Source organism: Trichechus manatus, unplaced genomic scaffold (genome assembly GCF_000243295.1).
Source record: "Trichechus manatus latirostris isolate Lorelei unplaced genomic scaffold, TriManLat1.0 scaffold00016, whole genome shotgun sequence".
NCBI classification, from domain to species: domain Eukaryota; kingdom Metazoa; phylum Chordata; class Mammalia; order Sirenia; family Trichechidae; genus Trichechus; species Trichechus manatus.
The window spans coordinates 7,347,258-7,366,811 of record NW_004443952.1 but is presented as its reverse complement, the minus strand read 5'-3'; the positions used below and the strand labels follow the sequence as shown (position 1 = coordinate 7,366,811).

Sequence of the window (19,554 nt, the reverse complement as noted above, 5' to 3'; positions counted from 1 at the left end):
CTACCACGTGCACAGCAGCGTGCAGAGGGCTTAACATGCCTTTCTTTACCAAATCCATTGCTGCGAGGCAGAGGGGTTGCTACCCCATTTTGCAGATAGGAAATTGTTTTACAGACAAGACTCCAGGCGGGACGGCTGCTGAGTGCAACTTGGGGGAGCCCTGGGGCCTTCCCATCAAGGGGTGGGAGCTTCACCTAAAGCTGGCTCTTTGTCCATTTCCTCCGAGCAAGGGTCAGAGAAAGTGACTCTTACTGAGGGCTGGATAACACTGAGCAAGTCACGTATGTCATCTCTGTGCCTCAGTGCCTCATCTGTAAAATGGGGTTAATAATAGTGCCTGCTTAGTAGGGTTCTTGTGAGGATTAAATTTTGCCTGGCCTGTGGCAGAATTATTATTACTCTCTGTCAGGCACCATGCAGGATCTTCTGCGTCATTTCCTGGGGTCCTCACACCTCTATGGGTATCGTCTATTATGCGACCCCCACCCATTCTTCAGTTGAGAAGAGTTCAGAGATGGGAAGGGACCTGTTGGAGGTTCACACAGTGCTGGAACGTGCACCAACATCCCTCTGACCCCGTGCCCACAGACTGCACAGGGTCTTCCAGCCTGAGGGGCGGGTTGGGCAGTGCCCAGCGGGGTGGAGGATGGAGAGCTCTGCACTGGGGTCTGATGATCCTGGTTTCACACCCCAGTCTGGCTCAGCCATTGTGTGACCCCACGCCAGCCCCTTGCCTCTCTGGCCTCAGTCTGCCCATCTGTAGCCCTAAGGGGGCTGGACCTCATCTCTAATGAAGGCCCTATGGGCATCAGTGTGCCTGGAATTCCTACAGTTCACCAGGAGTGGAGGTTTGTCCTAAAGCTGGTTCTATGTCTGCAGGGGGAGCAGGGTGATGATGGCAAGGCCGAGGGGCCCCCCGGGCCACCTGGAGATCGGGTAAGCACCCCCTTGCATCCCTTGGACCTAGTCCAAGGTGGAGCCTGGTCAGCCCAATGTGTGGGGTTGGGGAGACTGAGCTGGGCCCAAAGCTGCTTCAAGCTCCACAGCAGAGGGTGTGGCCCAGGAGGCTCAGGCTGGTGGCCCATGTTTTGCTGTTGTCCTTGTTATTCAGGGCCCAGTGGGTGATCCAGGAGACCGCGGGGAACCAGGGGACCCTGGATACCCTGTAAGTATCACAGGTCCTACCTGTCAGCAGGACAGGGAGTGTAAAAGAGAGGAAACTCCTGGGCTCCTAGCCCCAGGAATTAGAACAGGCTTCACCAGGAGACTCCTCCTTTCCTTGCACCATTAGTGCTCAGGCTGGAAGCAGAAATCCTCCCCCGACAAAGAGGGTTCAGGGGCTGACATTCACACTGAAAGGGGATGGGGTGGGGGAGAGGCTCAGAGCAGGGAGGAGGTGACCCATGCCTGGTGCCTGCTGATGCGTCTCCTTTTGGCATGGTGTGAGTAGCCCCTTCCCCTCTGAGGGCCTCAGTCTCCCCATCTGTAGCCGGCTGGTGGACAGAGCAGGCATAGCATTGAACAAGTAGCAGGTCTCCAGCAGGCTTTTCGCCTCCTCTCTCCTTCATCCATGCTCACCCTGGGAGGCGGGGTCATTATTTCACCCATTTTGCAGATGAGACTCAGTGGGGGAAAGTGACACATGGCTAGGAAGAACAAGATTCCCCTGGGATCTTCCCCCAGATTGGAAGTTGCCCTGGGCACCTCCAAGATGGGGCCCCCTCACCTGTCTCTCCTTGGCTTCCAGGGTCAGGAGGGTGTACAAGGCATCCGTGGAAGGCCGGGCCAGCAGGGCCGCCCCGTAAGTGGTACTTCCTGTCCCACCTCCCTCTTGCCCTGAGAGGGGTGGATGGGGAAACTAAAGCTTAAAGGGGCCCTTCCTGCAGTAGGGTCTGGGTAGCCCAGTTCTGGTTTCTACTGCCCGGCCCTGGGGGCACCCCCAGAGCCTGCATCCCCAAACCCCTCCCCACCCTCCCCCTCCAGGCGGAGACTGGCCACCCTCCCCGGGAGAGAGTCCTGGGGCTGCCTTGCGTCATCTCACCTTGGTTTGCAGGGGCATCCTGGACCCCAGGGGTGGCCGGGACCCAAAGGATCAAAAGGCGAGGAGGTAAGAGGGCTGGTTGTTCACCTGGGGAGGCTGAGGCCCTGAGAGGGGAAAAGACTGGTCCAAGGTCACACAGTAAGTCAGAGGCAGGGCTGAGAGGGAGGAGAGAGAGCGGAAACCACAGGGAGGGGTGGCCCGCCCTGAGCCTCACAGGTGCTTTCTGACTGGGATCCCATGTCCCCTTCACAACATCTGTGAAGATCAGTCTCATTTTACAGGGGCCCTGGGAGGGAAGTCACCAGTCCGAGGTCAGCCAGCTCGGATGGAGTAGGTGGACTTTAAACCCAGGGCAGTTGAGATCCAAAGCCCGCCTCTCTCTCACCCCGCCTCTCTCTCACCACGCCTCACTGTAGAAAGAGAGCAGAGACTGAGCTAGGCAAGTGAGGGGGCGGGAGAGAGAGGAGAGCAGTGGTGCTCATGGAAGGGAGCTGAGAGACAGTGGGGTACACACCACTACTGCTTCCCCCACCCCCCACCTGAGGATCAAATGGGCCAGCTGCCCGTGCGCTTAGGCTCAGACCAAGAAACCGCCAATACCCAGAGCTACTGCAGCGTGGGAGCTACTAGGGGACCTCAGGGCCCATAGCAGGGTCAGTGACAACACCTGACAGGTCAAGGCCAGCCCTGCCCCTGGACTTACAGATTCAGATGCTGGGTTCCAAGAGGTGAAGGAGCAGGCCAGCCACAGAGGGGCCCCTATTTTCTCAGTGACCCCTTTCCAGAGCTGCTAGGGTGCCACACCTCCTTCAGGCAGCCTCCTTCATGTGCCTCTTGATTTTTCAGGGACCAAAGGGAAAGCAAGGCAAGGCTGGGGCACCAGGCAGGAGGGGGATCCAGGTGAGTGACCTGCAGCTGCTCCTCTCCCGTCAGCCTCCCTGCCCTCCACAGAACCCCTTACCAGCTTCTTCTCCTCCCCCAGGGCCTGCAGGGGCTACCAGGGCCCCGGGGTGTGGTAGGGAGACAGGGCCCCGAGGGTGTTGTCGGACCAGATGGGCTTCCTGGAAGGGATGGTCCAGCAGGACAGCAGGTGAGCAGGACTTGTGTTAACAGGTGGCAGCTCCATTTGAGACAGGGTGGGAGGCTTCCATAGCCCGTGGGCCAGGAGCAACACATTTGGAAGCTTGGATGGGGTAGAACCAACGTGTCCAGATGTTTCCTGGGAATCACCTCATCGCTTAGGACCAGAGAATGTGGGCCCTTCTAACAATCTCTTCTCAATGCCAGCACCCAGGCCATTCAGCTCATTCCCCGTCAAGTGGGTGGGACTTCTCCTAGCCCACTCGCATATCCAAAACTCATCGTGTCCCTGATCCAGCTATCCTCACACACAGGCAGTTCATCCTGGAGTATGACCCCCATCCCTTCTGCTATCCCCCTGTATCACCCAGGCTGTGAGTCATCCTACCTCCTTGGCAATCAATTTCCTGAAACATGAGAGACCACCCCCCTTTGCCCTTTTTTCTTTACAGGGAGAGCAGGGAGATGATGGGGACCCTGGCCCCATGGGCCCTGCTGGGAAGAGAGGAAATCCAGGTGTGGCTGGCTTACCTGGAGCACAGGGACCCCCGGGATTCAAGGTTAGACACCATTTTCATCCACTTACCCCCTCCATCCTTCCTGCCTTGGTACCAACTATAATAGTACTGACTATATGGTATTACTCCTTGAGAATCTATGTCCCAGGACCTGTATGAAAATGAAATCCACGTTGCTGACTCTTCTCAGGAGTCCCTGCCCCGAGCTTGAACCAAATATGAAAGATAGTTTATCCAAATAGCTTTAACTACTGCTCCCCTACCAGGCCCTTGGCGTCCCTGGGTGGCTAAATTGTTAAGCGCTCAACTACTAGCTGAAAGATTGGCAGATTAAACGCACCCAAAGGCACCTCGGAAGACAGGCCTGGTGATCTGCTTTTCAAAGGTCACAGCCTTGAAAACCCTGTGGAGCACAGTTCTACTCTGACACACATGGGGTCTCCATGAGTCGGAATCCGCTTCATGGCGGCTAACAGCAGCCAACAAACCAGAACCTTGAAACTAATTGTTAAGTTGTCCATATGCGCCCTCTGGTGGGCATTTGTAGAACACCAGATGTTGCTTGTCACTGGGATCCTCCATAGCGTCTTTAGAAAGACTTCCTGAATGACTTCAGTTGAGGGGAGAAGGACAGCCATGAATCAGTCTGAGCCCAGGACTAGACACTAAAGGGAAGATTGAAGTGAATGAATCACACATGGTCTTTCCTGCCCTGAGCTGGAGGTCTAGTTGGAACCCTTTGTGAGGACAGCAGGCAGAGGGAGAGATGGCTTTGGACCCCTTTATCATTATGAAATGAACATTTTATTGGGTAAAGAAGGAGAAGGGGCATTCTAGGCAGGAGGAATAGTGTGAGTAGGGATATGGAGGTGGAAAATGCACGGTGTGTTGATGGGAAGCAATAAAGAGAGAGACAGAATAGTGGAGAGGGAAATGGGGCCTTGAATGCCAAGTTCAGCCCCCAGCATCTTGAGATCTGACCTAACCCTGTGTAATCACTGCTCCTCCTCTAATAGGCTTCCACCCCTTCCTCTAGAACCATCTCCCCCACTTTAACTGATAATTTTGGCATGTTTCTTTAAGGGTGAGAACGGGTTATCTGGCCAGCTGGGTCCTCCTGGCAAGCGAGGGACAGAGGGCGGAACGGGGCTTCCCGGAAACCAGGGAGAGCCTGGATCCAAGGGCCAGCAGGTGAGTGAGCCTCAGGGACTACACATGCTCACACACACTCACACGCACACACAAACATGTTCACCCATGCACACACACCCCCAGAAGCCACCTCCCTGCTTGTGACAATCATAGAGCAACTCTTTCAGGGTACCAGATGTCAATCTGCAGGGAAGGAGGAGCTGAGAAAAGAGACCTGGTGGTCCCTTCAGAATGAGGAGGGGTGGATCAGGACCAGAGCCCAGTATATCCTGACTCCTGGTCCAGTGCTCTTTCTGTACCATGCAACCTAACTAAAAGAGACCTACATAAATGGAAAAACATACCATGCTCATGGATAGGAAGACTCAACATTGTGAAAATGTGGATTCTACCCAAAGTGATCTACAGATATAGTGCAATCCCAATCCAGATACCAACAGTATTCTTTACCGAGATGGAAAAACTAATCAGAGACTTTATGTTGAAAGGGAAGAGGCCCTGGATAAGCAAAGCATTACTGAATAAAAAGAACAAAGCAGGAGGCCTCACGCTACCTGACCTCAGAACCTGCTCTACAGCCACGGTAGTCAAAACAGCCTGGTACGGGTACAACGACGGACACATAGACCAATGGAACAGAATCGTGAACCCAGGCATAAATTCATCCACCTATGGTCAGTTGATCTTTGACAAAGGCCCAAAGTCTACTAAATGGGGGAAAAGATGGTCTTTTTAACAAACGGTGCTGGCAAAACTGGATGTCCATCTGTAAAAAAATGAAACAGGACCCATACCTCACACCATATACAAAAACTAACTCAAAATGGATCAAAGTCCTAAATATAAAAGCTAAAACCATAAAGATCATGGAAGAAAAAATAGGGACAATGCTAGGGGCCCTAATATATGGTATAAATAGGATACAAACCATAACTAACAATGCACAAACACTAGAAGATAAACTAGATAACTGGGAGCTCCTAAAAATTAAACGCTTATGCTCATAAAAAGACTTCACCAAAAGAATAAAAAGAGAACCCACAGACTGGGGAAAAAATTTGGCTACTATATATCCAGCAAGGGTCTAATCTCTAAAATATATAGAATACTTCAACGTCTCAATAACAAAAAGACAAATAATCTGATTTAAAAAATGGGCAAAGAATATTGTCATGGATTGAATTGTGTCCCCAAAAAATATCTGTCAACTTGGCTATGTCATGATTCCCAGTATTTTATGATCGTGTAATCTGAAGTGATTTCATTATGTGTTGTAAACTCTATCACTATAATGAGGTTATATGTGATCTCCTTACCTGTTGTAAACTCTTTCACTGTGATGGGGTTATAGTGATGACATCTACAAGATTGGATAGTGTCTTAAGCCAGTCCCTTTTGAGATATAAAAGACAGAAGCAAGCGGAGACACATGGGAACCTCACACCACCAAGAAAACAGTGCCGGGAGCAGAGTGTGTCCTTTGGACCTGAAGTTCCTGTGTAGAGAAGCTTCAAGACCAAGGGAAGATTGATGACACGGGCCTTCCTGCAGAGCGTTCCCCTGGAGCTGATGCCCTGAATTTGGACTTGTGACCTACTGGACTGTGAGGAAGTGAACTTTGTTAAAGTCATCCACTTGTGGTATTTCTGTTAGAGCAGCACTAGATGACTAAGACAGATATGAACAGACACTTCACCAAAGAAGACATTCAGGCAGCCAACAGACACATGAGGAAATACTAGTGATCATTAGCCGTTAGAGAAATGCAAATCAAAATGACTATGAGATACCATCTCACCCTGACATTACTGGCATGAATCAAAAAAGACAATAACAAAAGATGGAGAGGTTGCAGGGAGATTGGAACTCTTATGCACTGCTGGTGGGAATGTAAAATGGTCCAACCACTATAGAAAACGCTATGGCGTCTCCTTAAAAAACTAGAAACAGAAGTACCATATAATCCAGAAATCCCACTTCTAGGAATATATCCGAGAGAAATAAGAGCCATCACACGAATAAATATATGCACACCCATGTTCGCTACAACATGATTCACAAAAGCAAAACGATGGAAACAACCTAATCTCCCATCAACAGATGAATGGATAAACAAATTATGGGACATACACACAAAGGAATACTACACAACCATAAAGAACAATGATGAATCCAAGACACATCGAGCAACATGGATGAATCTAGAGGGCATTACGCTGAGTGAAATAAGTCAATCACAAAAGGACAAATATTGTATAAGACCGCTATTATAAAAACCCAAGAAAAGGTTTACACACAGAAGGAAAAAAAAAAAAACACCTTTGATGGTTATGAGGAAGGGGAAGGTTGGGGCAGGAAGTCACTAACTAGATAATAGACAAGTGTTAACTTTGGTGAAAGGAAAGACAACACATAACATAGGGGAAGTCAATACAACTTGACCAAGGCAAAGCCATGGAAGCTTCCAAACACCTTGAGGGACTGACTTACTGGGACATAAGGCTGGGGACCATGATCTCTGGGGACATCTAGGTCAATTGGCATAACATAGCTTATAAAGAATATGTCCTACATCCTACTTTAATAAGTAGCATCTGGGGCCTTAAAAGTTTGTGAGCAGCCATCTAAAATATATCTGTTGGTCCCATCACATTCAGAGCAAAGGAGAATGAAGAAAACCAAAGACACAAGGAAAATATCAGTCTAAAGGACTAATGGACCACAAGAACCACAGCCTCCACCAGCCTGAGCCCAGAAGAACTAGATGGTGCCCGGCTACCACCACCTGCGGCTCTGACATGGATCACAACAGAGGATCCTGGACAGAGCTGGAGAAAAATGTAGAACAAAATTCAAATTCAAATAAAAGGACCCGACTCACTGGTTTGACAGAGACTGGAGGAACCTCCAAGACTATGGCCCCTGGACACCCTGCTAACTCAGAACTGAAGTCACTCCTGAAGTCCACCTTTCAGCCAAACATTAGACAGGCCTATAAAACAAACAATAACAAATGCCAAGAATGTGCTTCTTAGTTCAATCAAGTATACCAGACCAAATGGGCAACACCTCCCGAAAAGCATAGAGGAGAAGGCAGGAAGGGACAGGAAAGCTGGACAAAGGGATAGGGGGAACCTGGGGCATAAAGGGAAAGGGGGAGAGTGCTGACACATTACAGGGATTGCAACCAATGTCACAAAACAATTTGTGTATGAATTTTTGAATAGGAAACTAATATAGGCTGTAAACTTTCACTTAAAACACAATAAAATTAAAACAACAACAAAAAGTAGAAACAAACTGTTAGTCATCTAGTGCTGCTATTACAGAAATACCACAAGTGGGTGGCTTTAACAAATGGAAATTGATTCTCTTACAGTTTAGAAGGCTGGAAGTCTGAATTCAGGGCACCAGCTCCGGGGGAAGGCTCTCTGTTCACTCCAGGGAAAATCCTTGTCTCAGCTCTTTCTCGAACATTCCTTGGCGATCTCCATGTGGCATCTCCCTCTCCCCCACTGGTGCTTACTTGTTTCTGTGCCTGATCTGCTCCTTATAGATCTCAGAAGTGGTTGGCTTAAGGCACACCCTCCACTGATAGGGCCTCATAAGCGTAACAAAGAAAACCTTTTTCCCAAATGAGATCCACAGGTATAGGGGTTAGGATTTACAACTCATATTTTGGAGGGACACAGTTTAATCCATAACACAAACCAAGTGTCCGCCAATTGATAAATGGACTAACAAAATGTGGCGCATCCGTACAACATAACATTCTTCATCCGTAAAAAGAAATGAAGCACTAATAAATGCTACAACATGGATGAACCTTGAAAATACTCTGCTTAGTCCAAGAAGCCAGTCACAAAAGGCTATATATTGCATGATTCCATTTATATGAAATGTGTAGAATAGGCAAATGCATAGAGACAGAAAATAGATTAGTGGTTGCCAAGAGCTGGGCACCTGGTTGCACAGTGGTTAAAGCGCTCAGCTGCTGACCTAAAGGTTGGCAGTTTGAACCCACCAGCCACTCCGTGGGAGGGAGATGTGGCAACCTGCTTCCCTAAAGATGTACAGCCTTAGAAATCCTATGAGGCAGTTTTACTCTGTCCTACAGGGTCACTATGAGTCGGAATTGACTCGACAGCAATGTGTTTGGTTTGGTTTTAAGAGCTGGGCATTGGGGAGATGGGAAGTGATAACTAATGCGTATAGGGTTGCTTTTTGGGATATGGAATAAAAATGTTCTGAAATTAGATAGTGTTCATCAATACACAACTTTGTGAATATACTGAAAACCACTGAACTATATACCTTAAAAGGGTGAATTTTATAGTATGTGAATTATAACTTAATAAAGCCATTACTTAAAAAAAAAAAAATGAACAGGTAGAACTCAGATTTCATGGGCCCTCCCCAGCCTAGCCCTCAGCTCACCCTCGCCAGTGCCCGGCCGTCACCTGCATGATCTCATTGCATTCTCCCAGCCCCTCTGAGAGAGAGATGGCTTATTCTGGGGTCCTGTGTGTCTCTTCTCCTGCCTCCGGCTTCCATTCTTCAAAGGGACAATTAGCAAGGGGCAAATGAGCACCTGGACAAAGGAGGAAGGACCCTATTTTACAGATGGAGAAACTGAGGCTCAGGAAGGCGGAGTGAGTTGCCCCAGGTCTCACAACACAGAGTAGAAGGTTCTAACCCAGGGCTGTGTGACTCATGAGTCTGAACTCTGAACCCCCAAAATGTTCCACATAATGACAGACTTCCAGGTTCCCAGAGGCGGCTGGTCCTTCCTCTTGCGCAGGCCCTCACTTCCCCCTTGCTAACTGCCCCTTTAAAGAGTGGGAGCAGGAGGCGGGAGAAGAGCACGCAGGCCCCCAGAATCATTCACACCTGGGTCTGAATCTAACATGCTCCACAACATACCTTCTGTGTGACTTGGGCAAGCTCCTGCCCTCTCTGGGCCTCAGCTTCCTCATCTGTGACCAGGGAATATTGTGCCTCCCTGAGCTGGTGTGATATGCGGTCTATGCAAAACGCCGGGCACACAGACACCTTCAGCTAATGGGGTTCTTTCAAGGGATCATTACTTATTAGAGCTCTTGGGAGGGCGGGAGCGGGAAATCCATGGGTCCTTTCATTCTCTTCCTTGAAGACCTGGAACAGGAGATCCTGAGTGCCCTAGAGGCTCATTCCTGGTGGGATCCCTGAGCTGGCCTCCACTTTCTCATCTGACAGCCCAGGTTGACATCAAGTCTACTAGCTTGAGAGCTGTTCACACTTGTCTGACCGCCTCTCGGTTGAGTCACTAACACCCCTGGAAAGGCTGGGAGGGAGAAGGCAGGCCCAAGGATCCTGGGTGACTGCTGGGCAACCTTGTCCTCGTCCTGTGCACCCCAGCTTCCTTGTTCTCCCCACAGGGCGACTCTGGCGAGATGGGCTTCCCAGGAATGGCTGGCCTCTTCGGACCCAAGGTACATATTCCCACTTCTCACACGTCCTGTTGGAGTCCCGTCACCCACCCATTCATTCATTTATTCATTCAACAAACATTTGCTGAGTGCTTACAAGATGGGCTGGACAGTAGACAGAATCAAACTTGAACATCCTCAGCCCCTCCCCCTCCACTCATGTTCCAGCAGACCCGGCTCCACACTTTACTTGCTCTGTGCCTCAGGCAAGTCATTTAGCCTCGCCAAGCCTCAGTTTCCTCACTTATAAAATGGGGACGACAAGAGTGGAGGGTTGTTCTAAGGATTAAGTAAGGCCAGAGGCATATACCACACAGCGTCGAGCTGGCACATTGGTACCTGCTTAGTAATAACAACTTAGACGTTTATTTCTCTTCCTGGAAGCCTCTCAGGTAAGGACCCTCCTGTCAGGGAGGTGAAGGCAGGCCAGACCCCAGGGGTGAGGGAGCTGCTGGGGTGCTCGCCCAGCGGCCATGCAGGCACAGACAGTCCCTCCTCTGCCTCCTGCAGGGGCCTCCTGGAGACATCGGCTTCAAAGGCATCCAGGGCCCTCGGGGGCCGCCCGGCTTGATGGTGAGTCCCTCTCTCTCTCCCAGTGGGGACAAGGCTGGCTCAGTCATCAGCTGCCTGGACCCATGTCCTCCTCCTTCATTCTTAAGCCTCCTCGTCCACACCTTTGTTTTTGCGGTTTCTGCCACCTGGGCGTCCATCCTCCCTCCCAGCACCTTGTAGCTCACCCTGAGGCACATAGGATCGCCATAGGAGGGGTCAGGAGATGCTGGCTGGACCTCCTTGAGGAGATCTCCCTTCCACTCCCTTGGCGCCCTCGGGCTGCCTTCACCCTCCTCTCTCCAAGGACTCTATTCCCAGGGTCCGGGAATGAGGATGAGGACACACCAGGCTTTCTCTCTCCTCTAGGGAAAGGAAGGCATCATTGGGCCCCTTGGGATCCTGGGACCTTCCGGGCTTCCGGTACGTGCAGGGGGCTGGGCAGGAAGACTTCTGAGTCCCTTTGCCTTCCCAGCTCCAGACTGTCTCTGTGACCCAGAGCCAGCCTGAGCCTCACTTTCCCCTGGGAGCTCTCTCTCACTGGGTCATGGTTTGTTTCAGGGCCCAAAGGGTGACAAAGGCAGCCGAGGGGACTTGGTGAGTGGATGGGCTAGGGGCAATGCTGTTGGGGGTGACAGAGTGTTGGGCTCTCAAGGGTGGGGCCACAGCTCAGCCCAAGGTCCCCTAACTCTCTTTCTCTGCTTCTGTCTCCCTCCAGGGATTGCAAGGTCCGCAGGTGAGTGGGCCAGGGTGTGAGGGCTGGGGGGGTGGAGAAAGGGTGGGGGGCAAAGCACTCTGGGTTCTCTTCCTAATGACAGTTAATGACTTTGGGTATGTTCTTACCCTCTCTGGACCTCAGTCTTCCCTGGGTCTCAGTTGTGCTTGAGGAGGGCCTGGGGTGGGGATGGGAGATAGAAGGCCTCTGCTGACGAGGGCCTCACTGTTTATCTCCTCTTCCTCCAGGGTCCTCCTGGCCTGAGAGGGCGGCCAGGCCCACCGGTAGGTAACTGAGCACTCAGTGCATCTTGCACTTTTGGGGGCAGGAGCTGGGGTTCCTTTGAATGAGACCCAAGCCTGTGTGGGCGGATGCTTGCCTTGACCCTGACCCATGTGGGACTCACATTTCTTGTGGCCCACAGCCCTCTAGGAGAGTGAGACCAGCCCTGGAAGGCTCAGGCCTCCGGGAGAGCCAGACCAGCACGGCGGGTCCTCTCTTGCCCTGATAGCCCTCTCCAGTCTCCTGAGAGCCCAGGCCTCTGATGCCCAGTCCCCATCAAATACCGACCCATCTTCTTTTGCAGGGTCCTCCAGGGAGTCCTATTCAGTTTGTAAGTTGGAAAACATTCTCTTTTGCTCACTTGGGGTGGGGCCTGGGGTACAGCTATAACCATGGTGGCTAGAACCCTAAGCTGGGGCTGGGGATGCCCGTGTCCTTTTGTCACTCCATCTCTGCAACCCTGGACTCCGATGCAGTAGAAAGCCCTGGTGGGAGGCAGGAGGCAGGAGGTCTGAGTTCTAAGTTCAGAGCCTTTGGTAGAGGAGATAGCCAGATGGAGCAATGGAAGGAGGGAAGAGTGTTCCAGGCAATGGCAGAAGCATGTGAAAAGGCCCAGTGGCGAAAAAGACCATGGCATTTAGGAATCTAAAATTTATATAGCATGTCAGGTGTATAGAGCTTATGGGGGTGGGGGAGGAGAGAAATGAGGTTGGAGACCGAGGTGCAGCACTCAAGCTTGGTCTTGTTACCATGTTGAGGAGTTTCAATTTGATCCTGAGGGCAATGGGGAGCTGTGGCAGGGCCTGAAGGAAGGTGGTGGCAGGGTCAGTTTTCGTCTGCAAAGGAAAGAACAGAGTGTTCCCACGGGGCATGTGACTTGGCCGCTGGCCTTGATTTTGAGGGGGAAGTTGGGGTAGGACAGCCATGCTCACGCCCTGGGGCTCCACTTGGTACATCTGGGGGAACCCAAGGAGGGGTCAGGACAAGCATCCTCTCTCCTCCTTGCACAGCAACAAGATAACCTTGGGGCAGCTTTTCAGACGTGGATGGACACTAACGGAGCCCTCAGAGCTGAGGTACCATGGAGCCCTGACCCATGTGGGAGCACTTCCTGGGGAAAGCAGAAATGATGGCCCACGTGTGGCTGGCGCTCTCCACGTGGCCTGCACCAAGTATTTCAGAGCCCTGGTCTCAGTGGCATTCCAGCCACAGATGGGGGCTGGGTGCTGAGGCTCAGAGTGGGCAGCAGTGAGTCCAAGATCACACAGCCATTGCCAGCCACATGCACACACATATGCTTGCGTGTGGGCACACATACATTACTTCCACAAGCCAAGAGGGAGGAGGGTTTACATAGCTCCGATTTGTAGCTGTGGAAACTGAGGCTCAAGGCCACACAGGCAGGAGTGACACCTGGTGCGAGTTATCCCAAAGCAGTGCCCTTTAGCACTCTGCCACCCTCTCCTACCCATCCAGTGGACATCTTCTCCTTGGAACTAAAATCCTTCTCTTGGGGCTTGTGACTGCTGGCCCCAGTTCAGTCTCCTGGAGCCTCACAGACACCCCGCCCTTATCCCAGAGGAACCTGGCAGGGACCAGTGCACCACGTCTGCTGCTCTCTGCATCTCCTCCTTCACGGACTCTCCAGATAGAGATTTAGGGCCACTCCCCAGTAGCCTGGGCACCCTCGTCTGCTGGGGCTCTGCCTGCCGTGTACCAGAGAACATGGGCCGACCCTCTGGTTCTCTCAAGCCCCTAGGCCCTCGTGGCAGTTCCCTCTGCATCTTGTCTCTGGCCCCCTATTTTTTTATCTGTGAAAGGGAGGGAAACACAACCTCTGCCCCAGCCATGACCCTCAGAACTCAGAGATGTCCTCAAGTACTGAGAACTCGGGGGCTGTGAAGGCTTAACCTCGGGCTGGGCCAGGACCTTACAGGGTTAATGGCCACCCCCTCTCCTCACACCAGGGTTATAGCCATGCAGACCGGCTGGTGCTGGACCAGGGAGGGGAGATCTTTAAAACTTTACACTACCTCAGCAACCTCATCCAGAGCATTAAGACGCCCCTGGGCACCAAAGAGAACCCCGCCCGGGTCTGCCGGGACCTCATGGACTGTGAGCAGAAGATGGTAGATGGTAAGAAAGCCTGTGGGGTCTGGAGGGAGGGCTTCCTTCCCCTGGGGGCGGGGTGGGGGCAGGGCAACTGCAGGGGAGTGGGGGTGGGGGGGTGAGGGTTGGGGGATGTTCCAGAAGAAGCTGGGGCAAGTCTCTGGCCTGGGGAGACAGACACATGAGAGGTCGAATATTCATTCAACAAATAGGCATGAGCCGCACTGTGTACCCAGCCTTGTGCTTCCTGGGGCATAGGGATATTGTACGGAATACAGAGGAGTGGTCTCATACTCCCAGAGCCCACAAATCTGCAAGGTGGGATAGCCAAGAAAAAGTCCCAAGGGCCACAGCAGGCACAGCCCCAGGGAACACCGTCAAGGCTTCCTGGAAGAGCCAGCATTTCCCGCTTTTTGTCCTCCTCTCGTTCTACTCTCTTCTCTGAGCTGATGTGGTGCCATTGAAGGAACAAGCTTTGATGGCAGACACACCTGAGTTCAAATGCCAGCCCTACCTCTGGAGCTTGGCCAGGCCTCTGCACTGCTCCCAGCACCTCTCCCTCATCTGCACAGGAAGGTTGGAGCTGGCAGGTGGTCCCATTCTTTCACCTGCACAGCCCTTGGCCCACTTGGAAGCCCAATGAGGAACCCATATGTGAGCAATGGGGTGGGAGCCCTGACTCCCAGCCTTCTCCTGGCAGGCCTAGCAGGAGTCCTAGGTGTCGGTGGAGAAACCACTCAACTAGATAATCTCGAAACCACTTGGGCAAGTGGCTCAGCCCCTCTGAGCCTCAGTTGTCTCCTCTATAAAATGGAGATACCACAATATCAACATGGACAAGCACTCAGTCTTATGGCCTCCTCCAGGGGCTCTGCCAGCTCTGAGTTCTGTCTCTGAGGATTTCCTTCTATCTTTGTGGCTTGAGGAGTCCCTTTTTCATCCCTTGGCCCAGCTGGGACTTAGCCAGTCACAAGGTACAGGGTCTGCATCTTTAGAACCAAGCCTGGGGCTCCTCCCCCCATACATGGACCACTCCCCCATCCCACACTGCTTGCAGGTACATACTGGGTGGATCCAAACCTTGGCTGCTCATCCGACACCATCCAAGTCTCCTGCAACTTCACACATGGTGGACAGACGTGTCTCAAGCCCATCATGGCCTCCAAGGTATCCATCTGCTCCCCACATCCTACCAGACTGGCCCTCTCTGCCCTGGGACACAGCCAACCCGGGCTCTGGTCTGAGCCCTGTCTTCCTGTGCAGACTTTGGAAAGTTATCTGGAGCTTCAGTTTCTTCATCTATAAATCGGGGATAAATTGTTCTACATCCATGGTTTCCAAACCCTTTGAAGTTGTATGATGCTGATCTTCTTCTTCAAATAGTTTCTTCTGCCTAAAATCAAAGCACAATAGTTGGCCAAGCTGGCTTAGAGAACCATGAACCATCAGCACGAAATAAGTCCAAGTGATGCTCAGCTGGGTCGTGCTGCACAAAGTGGTGTATGCAGATATTGTGCTAACGTCTAATGAGCGCTTACCATGTGCTTGTCTCTGAGCTGAGAGTTTTAGGTGGCTCAGGGAACTCAACAACAAACCCAGGCAGGCAGCAGCAGTGGGATGTGACTGCTCCCCAACTCAGGCTACCCCTCAGTGAATTGTGGGCCTGCAGTTCCAGTAAGCCCTCCACCTTTGGGGACAATTCATGCCACCATGAGAAGAGCTACTCCAGCTGCAGGGGAGGTGGGGACCCAGAGCTCCCCCTGAGTCCCATCTTATCAGCCCCACTTGGGGAAGCTTGAGCTGACCATGTCAAACCCAGACGAAACAGCCTGAGTGTTAGCTGGCCAACCAGTTGGGTCCCTCCCATGTGGCAGGCCCTGAGCCATGTACTAGTATTCAACAGGGAGTGGCGCAGGCTCAGTGCTACCCCTACAGCCAGAGCTCACAGGCCATCAGGGGCTCAGTGACGTCTGCAGGCCCTTTCCCCTCTGCCTCTGAGGCTTGGGGGCCACGTGGTGAATCTGCCTGGCAGAAGGGTGAGGCTAGAGTTGGCACGTGGCTTGGCAGTGTAACTGCCCATCTGAGTGGCCATCCTCATCAGGAACAATGGCAGGGAGAGGCCCTGGCTCCCCGGGGAAACACTGAAGCCGTAAGTTCTGTTTGTTCCCAAGCCTTCCATTTCCTGTAGCACCGTGCCCTCCCTATCTCCACAGGACTCTTGGCCAAAGGGACATGGGGACTTAGAAAGAATGGTGAAGGCCCTTCTCATTCTTCAGCACCGTAAGGGCCTCCCAATCTTGGGCAAGGTCCTCTTACTCTCTGGGCCTCTCTGATCCCAGCTTAGCACCGAAGGCCATCCATACAGCTGGGGAGGGATCAGATGACATGGGAACCCCTGCAGCTCCTTCCTACCTTCCTTATCAGTCCTTGGCTGTGGGACCAGCTCCCCTAGACCTCAGTTTCCCTGTCTTCCAAGTGGGCACATGTCACTCTCTCCTTTCTCACACAGGGTTGGGGTGAATGTCAGATGGGAGAATAATTGGGAAAAGCTTGCCAGGAAAGGGTGCATTCACCTCCAGAGAGAGGCGAGGGATTCTGAGAGCTGCAGCAGCCAGCCTGGTTGAACCTCACTGCTGCATCTTCCCTACAGGTCGACTTTGCGGTCAGCCGGGTTCAGATGAATTTTCTGCACCTGCTAAGCTCCGAGGTGACACAGCATATCACCATCCACTGCCTTAACATGACCGTGTGGCAGGAGGGCACCGGGCAGACCCCAGCCAAGCAGGCTGTGCGCTTCCGGGCCTGGAATGGGCAGATTTTTGAAGCTGGGGGTCAGTTCAGGCCAGAGGTGTCTGTGGATGGCTGCAAGGTAACACTCAGAGCCCTCACCCAGGGACAGCGGAAAGACTTATAATATGTAATAATTGTGATAATGTATGTAATTTTATAGTACCTGGGTGGCGCAAACAGTTAAGCACTCGACTACCAGCTGAAAGGTTGTGGTTCGAACCCACCCAGAGGCACCTCAGGAGACAGGCCTGGCGATCTGCTTCTGAAAGGTCACAGCCTTGAAAATCCTGTGAGGTAGTCCTCTGCACACTTGAGGTTGCTATAAGTTGGAATCCACTAGACAGCAAACAGCAGTATGTTAATATAATGATACATATATATTTTTTTCTCGTATAATAATTTTATTACAACAGTTTTATAAGATTGCTTTTGTTCGCTTTCCTCTCTAGGAATCTTCTGAGAGAAGGTCTGGGCTGGTAAAAATTCTAAAGGCTGGTAGAGGCTATACTTATTTGCAAGGCTGCTTAAAAGAGGATACATTTCTACTTTTCTCTTTGCCCCTGCCCTGTTTAGGCTAATTTCTTCTCTTGACATTTTTGGTCATTTTTAGATGTTCAAAACAGGGTAGGTAGTTCAGGGAGGGGGAGAGAGAAAGTCATCAAAAGGCAACAACCAACTTCACAACAAAATTGATAGTACACAATGTTCGTGAGAGTGTGGGGAGACCAACACTCTTACACAAAGCTATTGGAAAAAAATAAATCGGTAGAGGCTTTCTGGACAGCAGCACTGAGGCAATATATATCCAAAGTCTTTAGATCCAACAACCCCACTTCTAGAATTTCTCCTAGGGAAATAATTAAGAATGAGCCTACGCCAATGAGGGTATTCAAGCAGCCAACCAACATGAAAAGCTGCTCACTGTCATTAGCCGTTAAAGAGATGTAAATCAAAAGTGCAATGAGATACCACCTCACTCCTGCTAAAATGGCATTAGTCAAAAAGACAGGAAACAACAAGTGTTGGTGAGGATGTGGGGAGATTGGAACCCGTATCCACTGCCGGTGGGCATGTAAAATGGTAAAACCACTGTGGAAAACAGTATGGTGATTCCTCAAAATATTAAAAATAGAATTACCATATGACCCAGCAATTCCACTCCTAGGTATATACCCTAGAGATCTAAAAGCAATATTCACAATAGCAAAAAGGTAGAAACAACCCAAGTGCCCATCAGCAGAGAGATGGCTAAACACAATGCGTATGTACATACAATGGAATACTACTCAGCCTTAAAGAGACACGAAGTCCGGAGACGTGCTACAACGCAGATGAACCTCTCAGACATTATACGGAAACACATAAGTCAATCGCAAGATGACAGACATCGTATGGTCTCACTTAGATGAAATGATAAGAGTCAGTGATTATAAAGAATGAACATAAAGATTTACCTACGGTGATGTTCATTACAGCCTTTCTCCTAAGTGTAAAAAATTGGAAGCAATCTAAATGCCCACAAATAGCATGTTGCTACAGTGAAGTAGCCACTAAGAAGTATGAGGACAGATGATGGGGAAATGTGCATGAGATATGGTGAGGGCCATGGCTGATATATGTGCACCATTTCCTTCTACCTTCAGGTCCAGGATGGCCGCTGGCATCAGACGCTCTTCACCTTCCGGACCCAGGACCCCCAGCAGCTGCCCATTGTCAGCGTGGACAACCTCCCTCCTGCCTCATCAGGAAAGCAATATCGCCTCGAAGTTGGACCTGCATGCTTCCTCTGACCTCTCACCTCCTGGCTCCTCTAGGCCTCGCTGGGGAGGGAAGAGGAGGAGAAGGCAAAGGGAGGGTACCTAGGCGCAGGTGGGCCCAGGACAGGCAGCCCACCCGCCCAGGGATTCTTGGGCAGGCCCCAACTGTTGTCTGCCCAGTAGAAGTGGGTGAGGGTAGCAGGGGACAGGGTATCCTGGGGAGCAACTGATCCCAGCTCAGTCCCAAAGACGAACCAAAAAGCCAGCCAGAGCAAGCTGGACCTGCAACCGCCTGAGCCCCACGGCCTGCCTGCCAGCTCTGCGGCTACCCCCTTCCCTCCCCAGCTTTCTGCCCAAAGAGCTCCACATTCAAGCCAACTTGAGGGAAGGGGGCATCTCGTCAGCTGGTCCCTGCCAGGGATCTTTTGATGTGCAATATTAGGAAGGAGACATGAAAAAAGGAGAAAAGGAAAGAAGTATATATATATTATTTAAAAACAAAGAAGATGTGTTACTATTTTTTTTTTTCATCTGGGAAAGAGGTGAGAGCATGAGAAAGAGCAGCCAGGGGGTGGTAAGTGAGGCCTCCCCGAGAGGGAGAGGCGAGATCCTCGGGGCTGGGCGGACCCACGTTGCTACCTCCCACTGTGAAATCGCTGGTGCTCGCAATTGTCTTGTAGTATTTGTGATTTTTTTTTTTTTTTTTTAAGGAAAAAAAAACCTATTTAAGATTCTAAAGGTGCTACCATTTTGCCACAGACTTTGAAGAATCTTTCTGATGTGGGACGTTGTCCACATCTTGCTCTGTCCTCCAAATGATGAAGTTTGGGGGATTTTAAAATTTTCCTGTCATCACCCTTGTGCTCTTCAGGTAACTAACTGCTTAAAGAGGAAAGAAAGAAAAGAGAAGAAAAAAATATCCTACTAGAAACCAGAAGTAGAGAGATTTACCTTTTAACTTATGGACTTTGAAACGTTTGTCCTCTTCAGGCAGGGGGAGGTCTGAGTACTAAGGATTGTGACTTGGCCTTTCTTGGTCCTGCAGGGAAGTTAGGCTGCTTCGTAGGGCATGTCCTACAGAGGTGCTGGAAGA

General features: G+C 51.2%; 1 protein-coding gene across 1 annotated transcript in view; it reads left to right on the top strand.

The window, feature by feature from the left end:
- The window catches only part of COL27A1 (collagen type XXVII alpha 1 chain), a 153,447-nt gene extending 134,953 nt beyond the window's left edge, over positions 1–18,494 (top strand). Inside the window, exons 42-61 of the mRNA XM_004372133.1 lie at positions 880–936; positions 1,112–1,165; positions 1,748–1,801; positions 2,054–2,107; positions 2,888–2,941; positions 3,024–3,131; positions 3,574–3,681; positions 4,723–4,830; positions 10,209–10,262; positions 10,770–10,832; positions 11,178–11,231; positions 11,370–11,405; positions 11,527–11,544; positions 11,772–11,807; positions 12,110–12,136; positions 12,816–12,881; positions 13,773–13,941; positions 14,972–15,081; positions 16,565–16,783; positions 18,348–18,494. Coding sequence (XP_004372190.1) covers positions 880–936; positions 1,112–1,165; positions 1,748–1,801; positions 2,054–2,107; positions 2,888–2,941; positions 3,024–3,131; positions 3,574–3,681; positions 4,723–4,830; positions 10,209–10,262; positions 10,770–10,832; positions 11,178–11,231; positions 11,370–11,405; positions 11,527–11,544; positions 11,772–11,807; positions 12,110–12,136; positions 12,816–12,881; positions 13,773–13,941; positions 14,972–15,081; positions 16,565–16,783; positions 18,348–18,494 — 1,596 coding nt within the window. The remainder of the gene's footprint in view (positions 1–879; positions 937–1,111; positions 1,166–1,747; positions 1,802–2,053; positions 2,108–2,887; positions 2,942–3,023; positions 3,132–3,573; positions 3,682–4,722; positions 4,831–10,208; positions 10,263–10,769; positions 10,833–11,177; positions 11,232–11,369; positions 11,406–11,526; positions 11,545–11,771; positions 11,808–12,109; positions 12,137–12,815; positions 12,882–13,772; positions 13,942–14,971; positions 15,082–16,564; positions 16,784–18,347) is intronic.
- Positions 18,495–19,554: the final 1,060 nt, after the last annotated feature.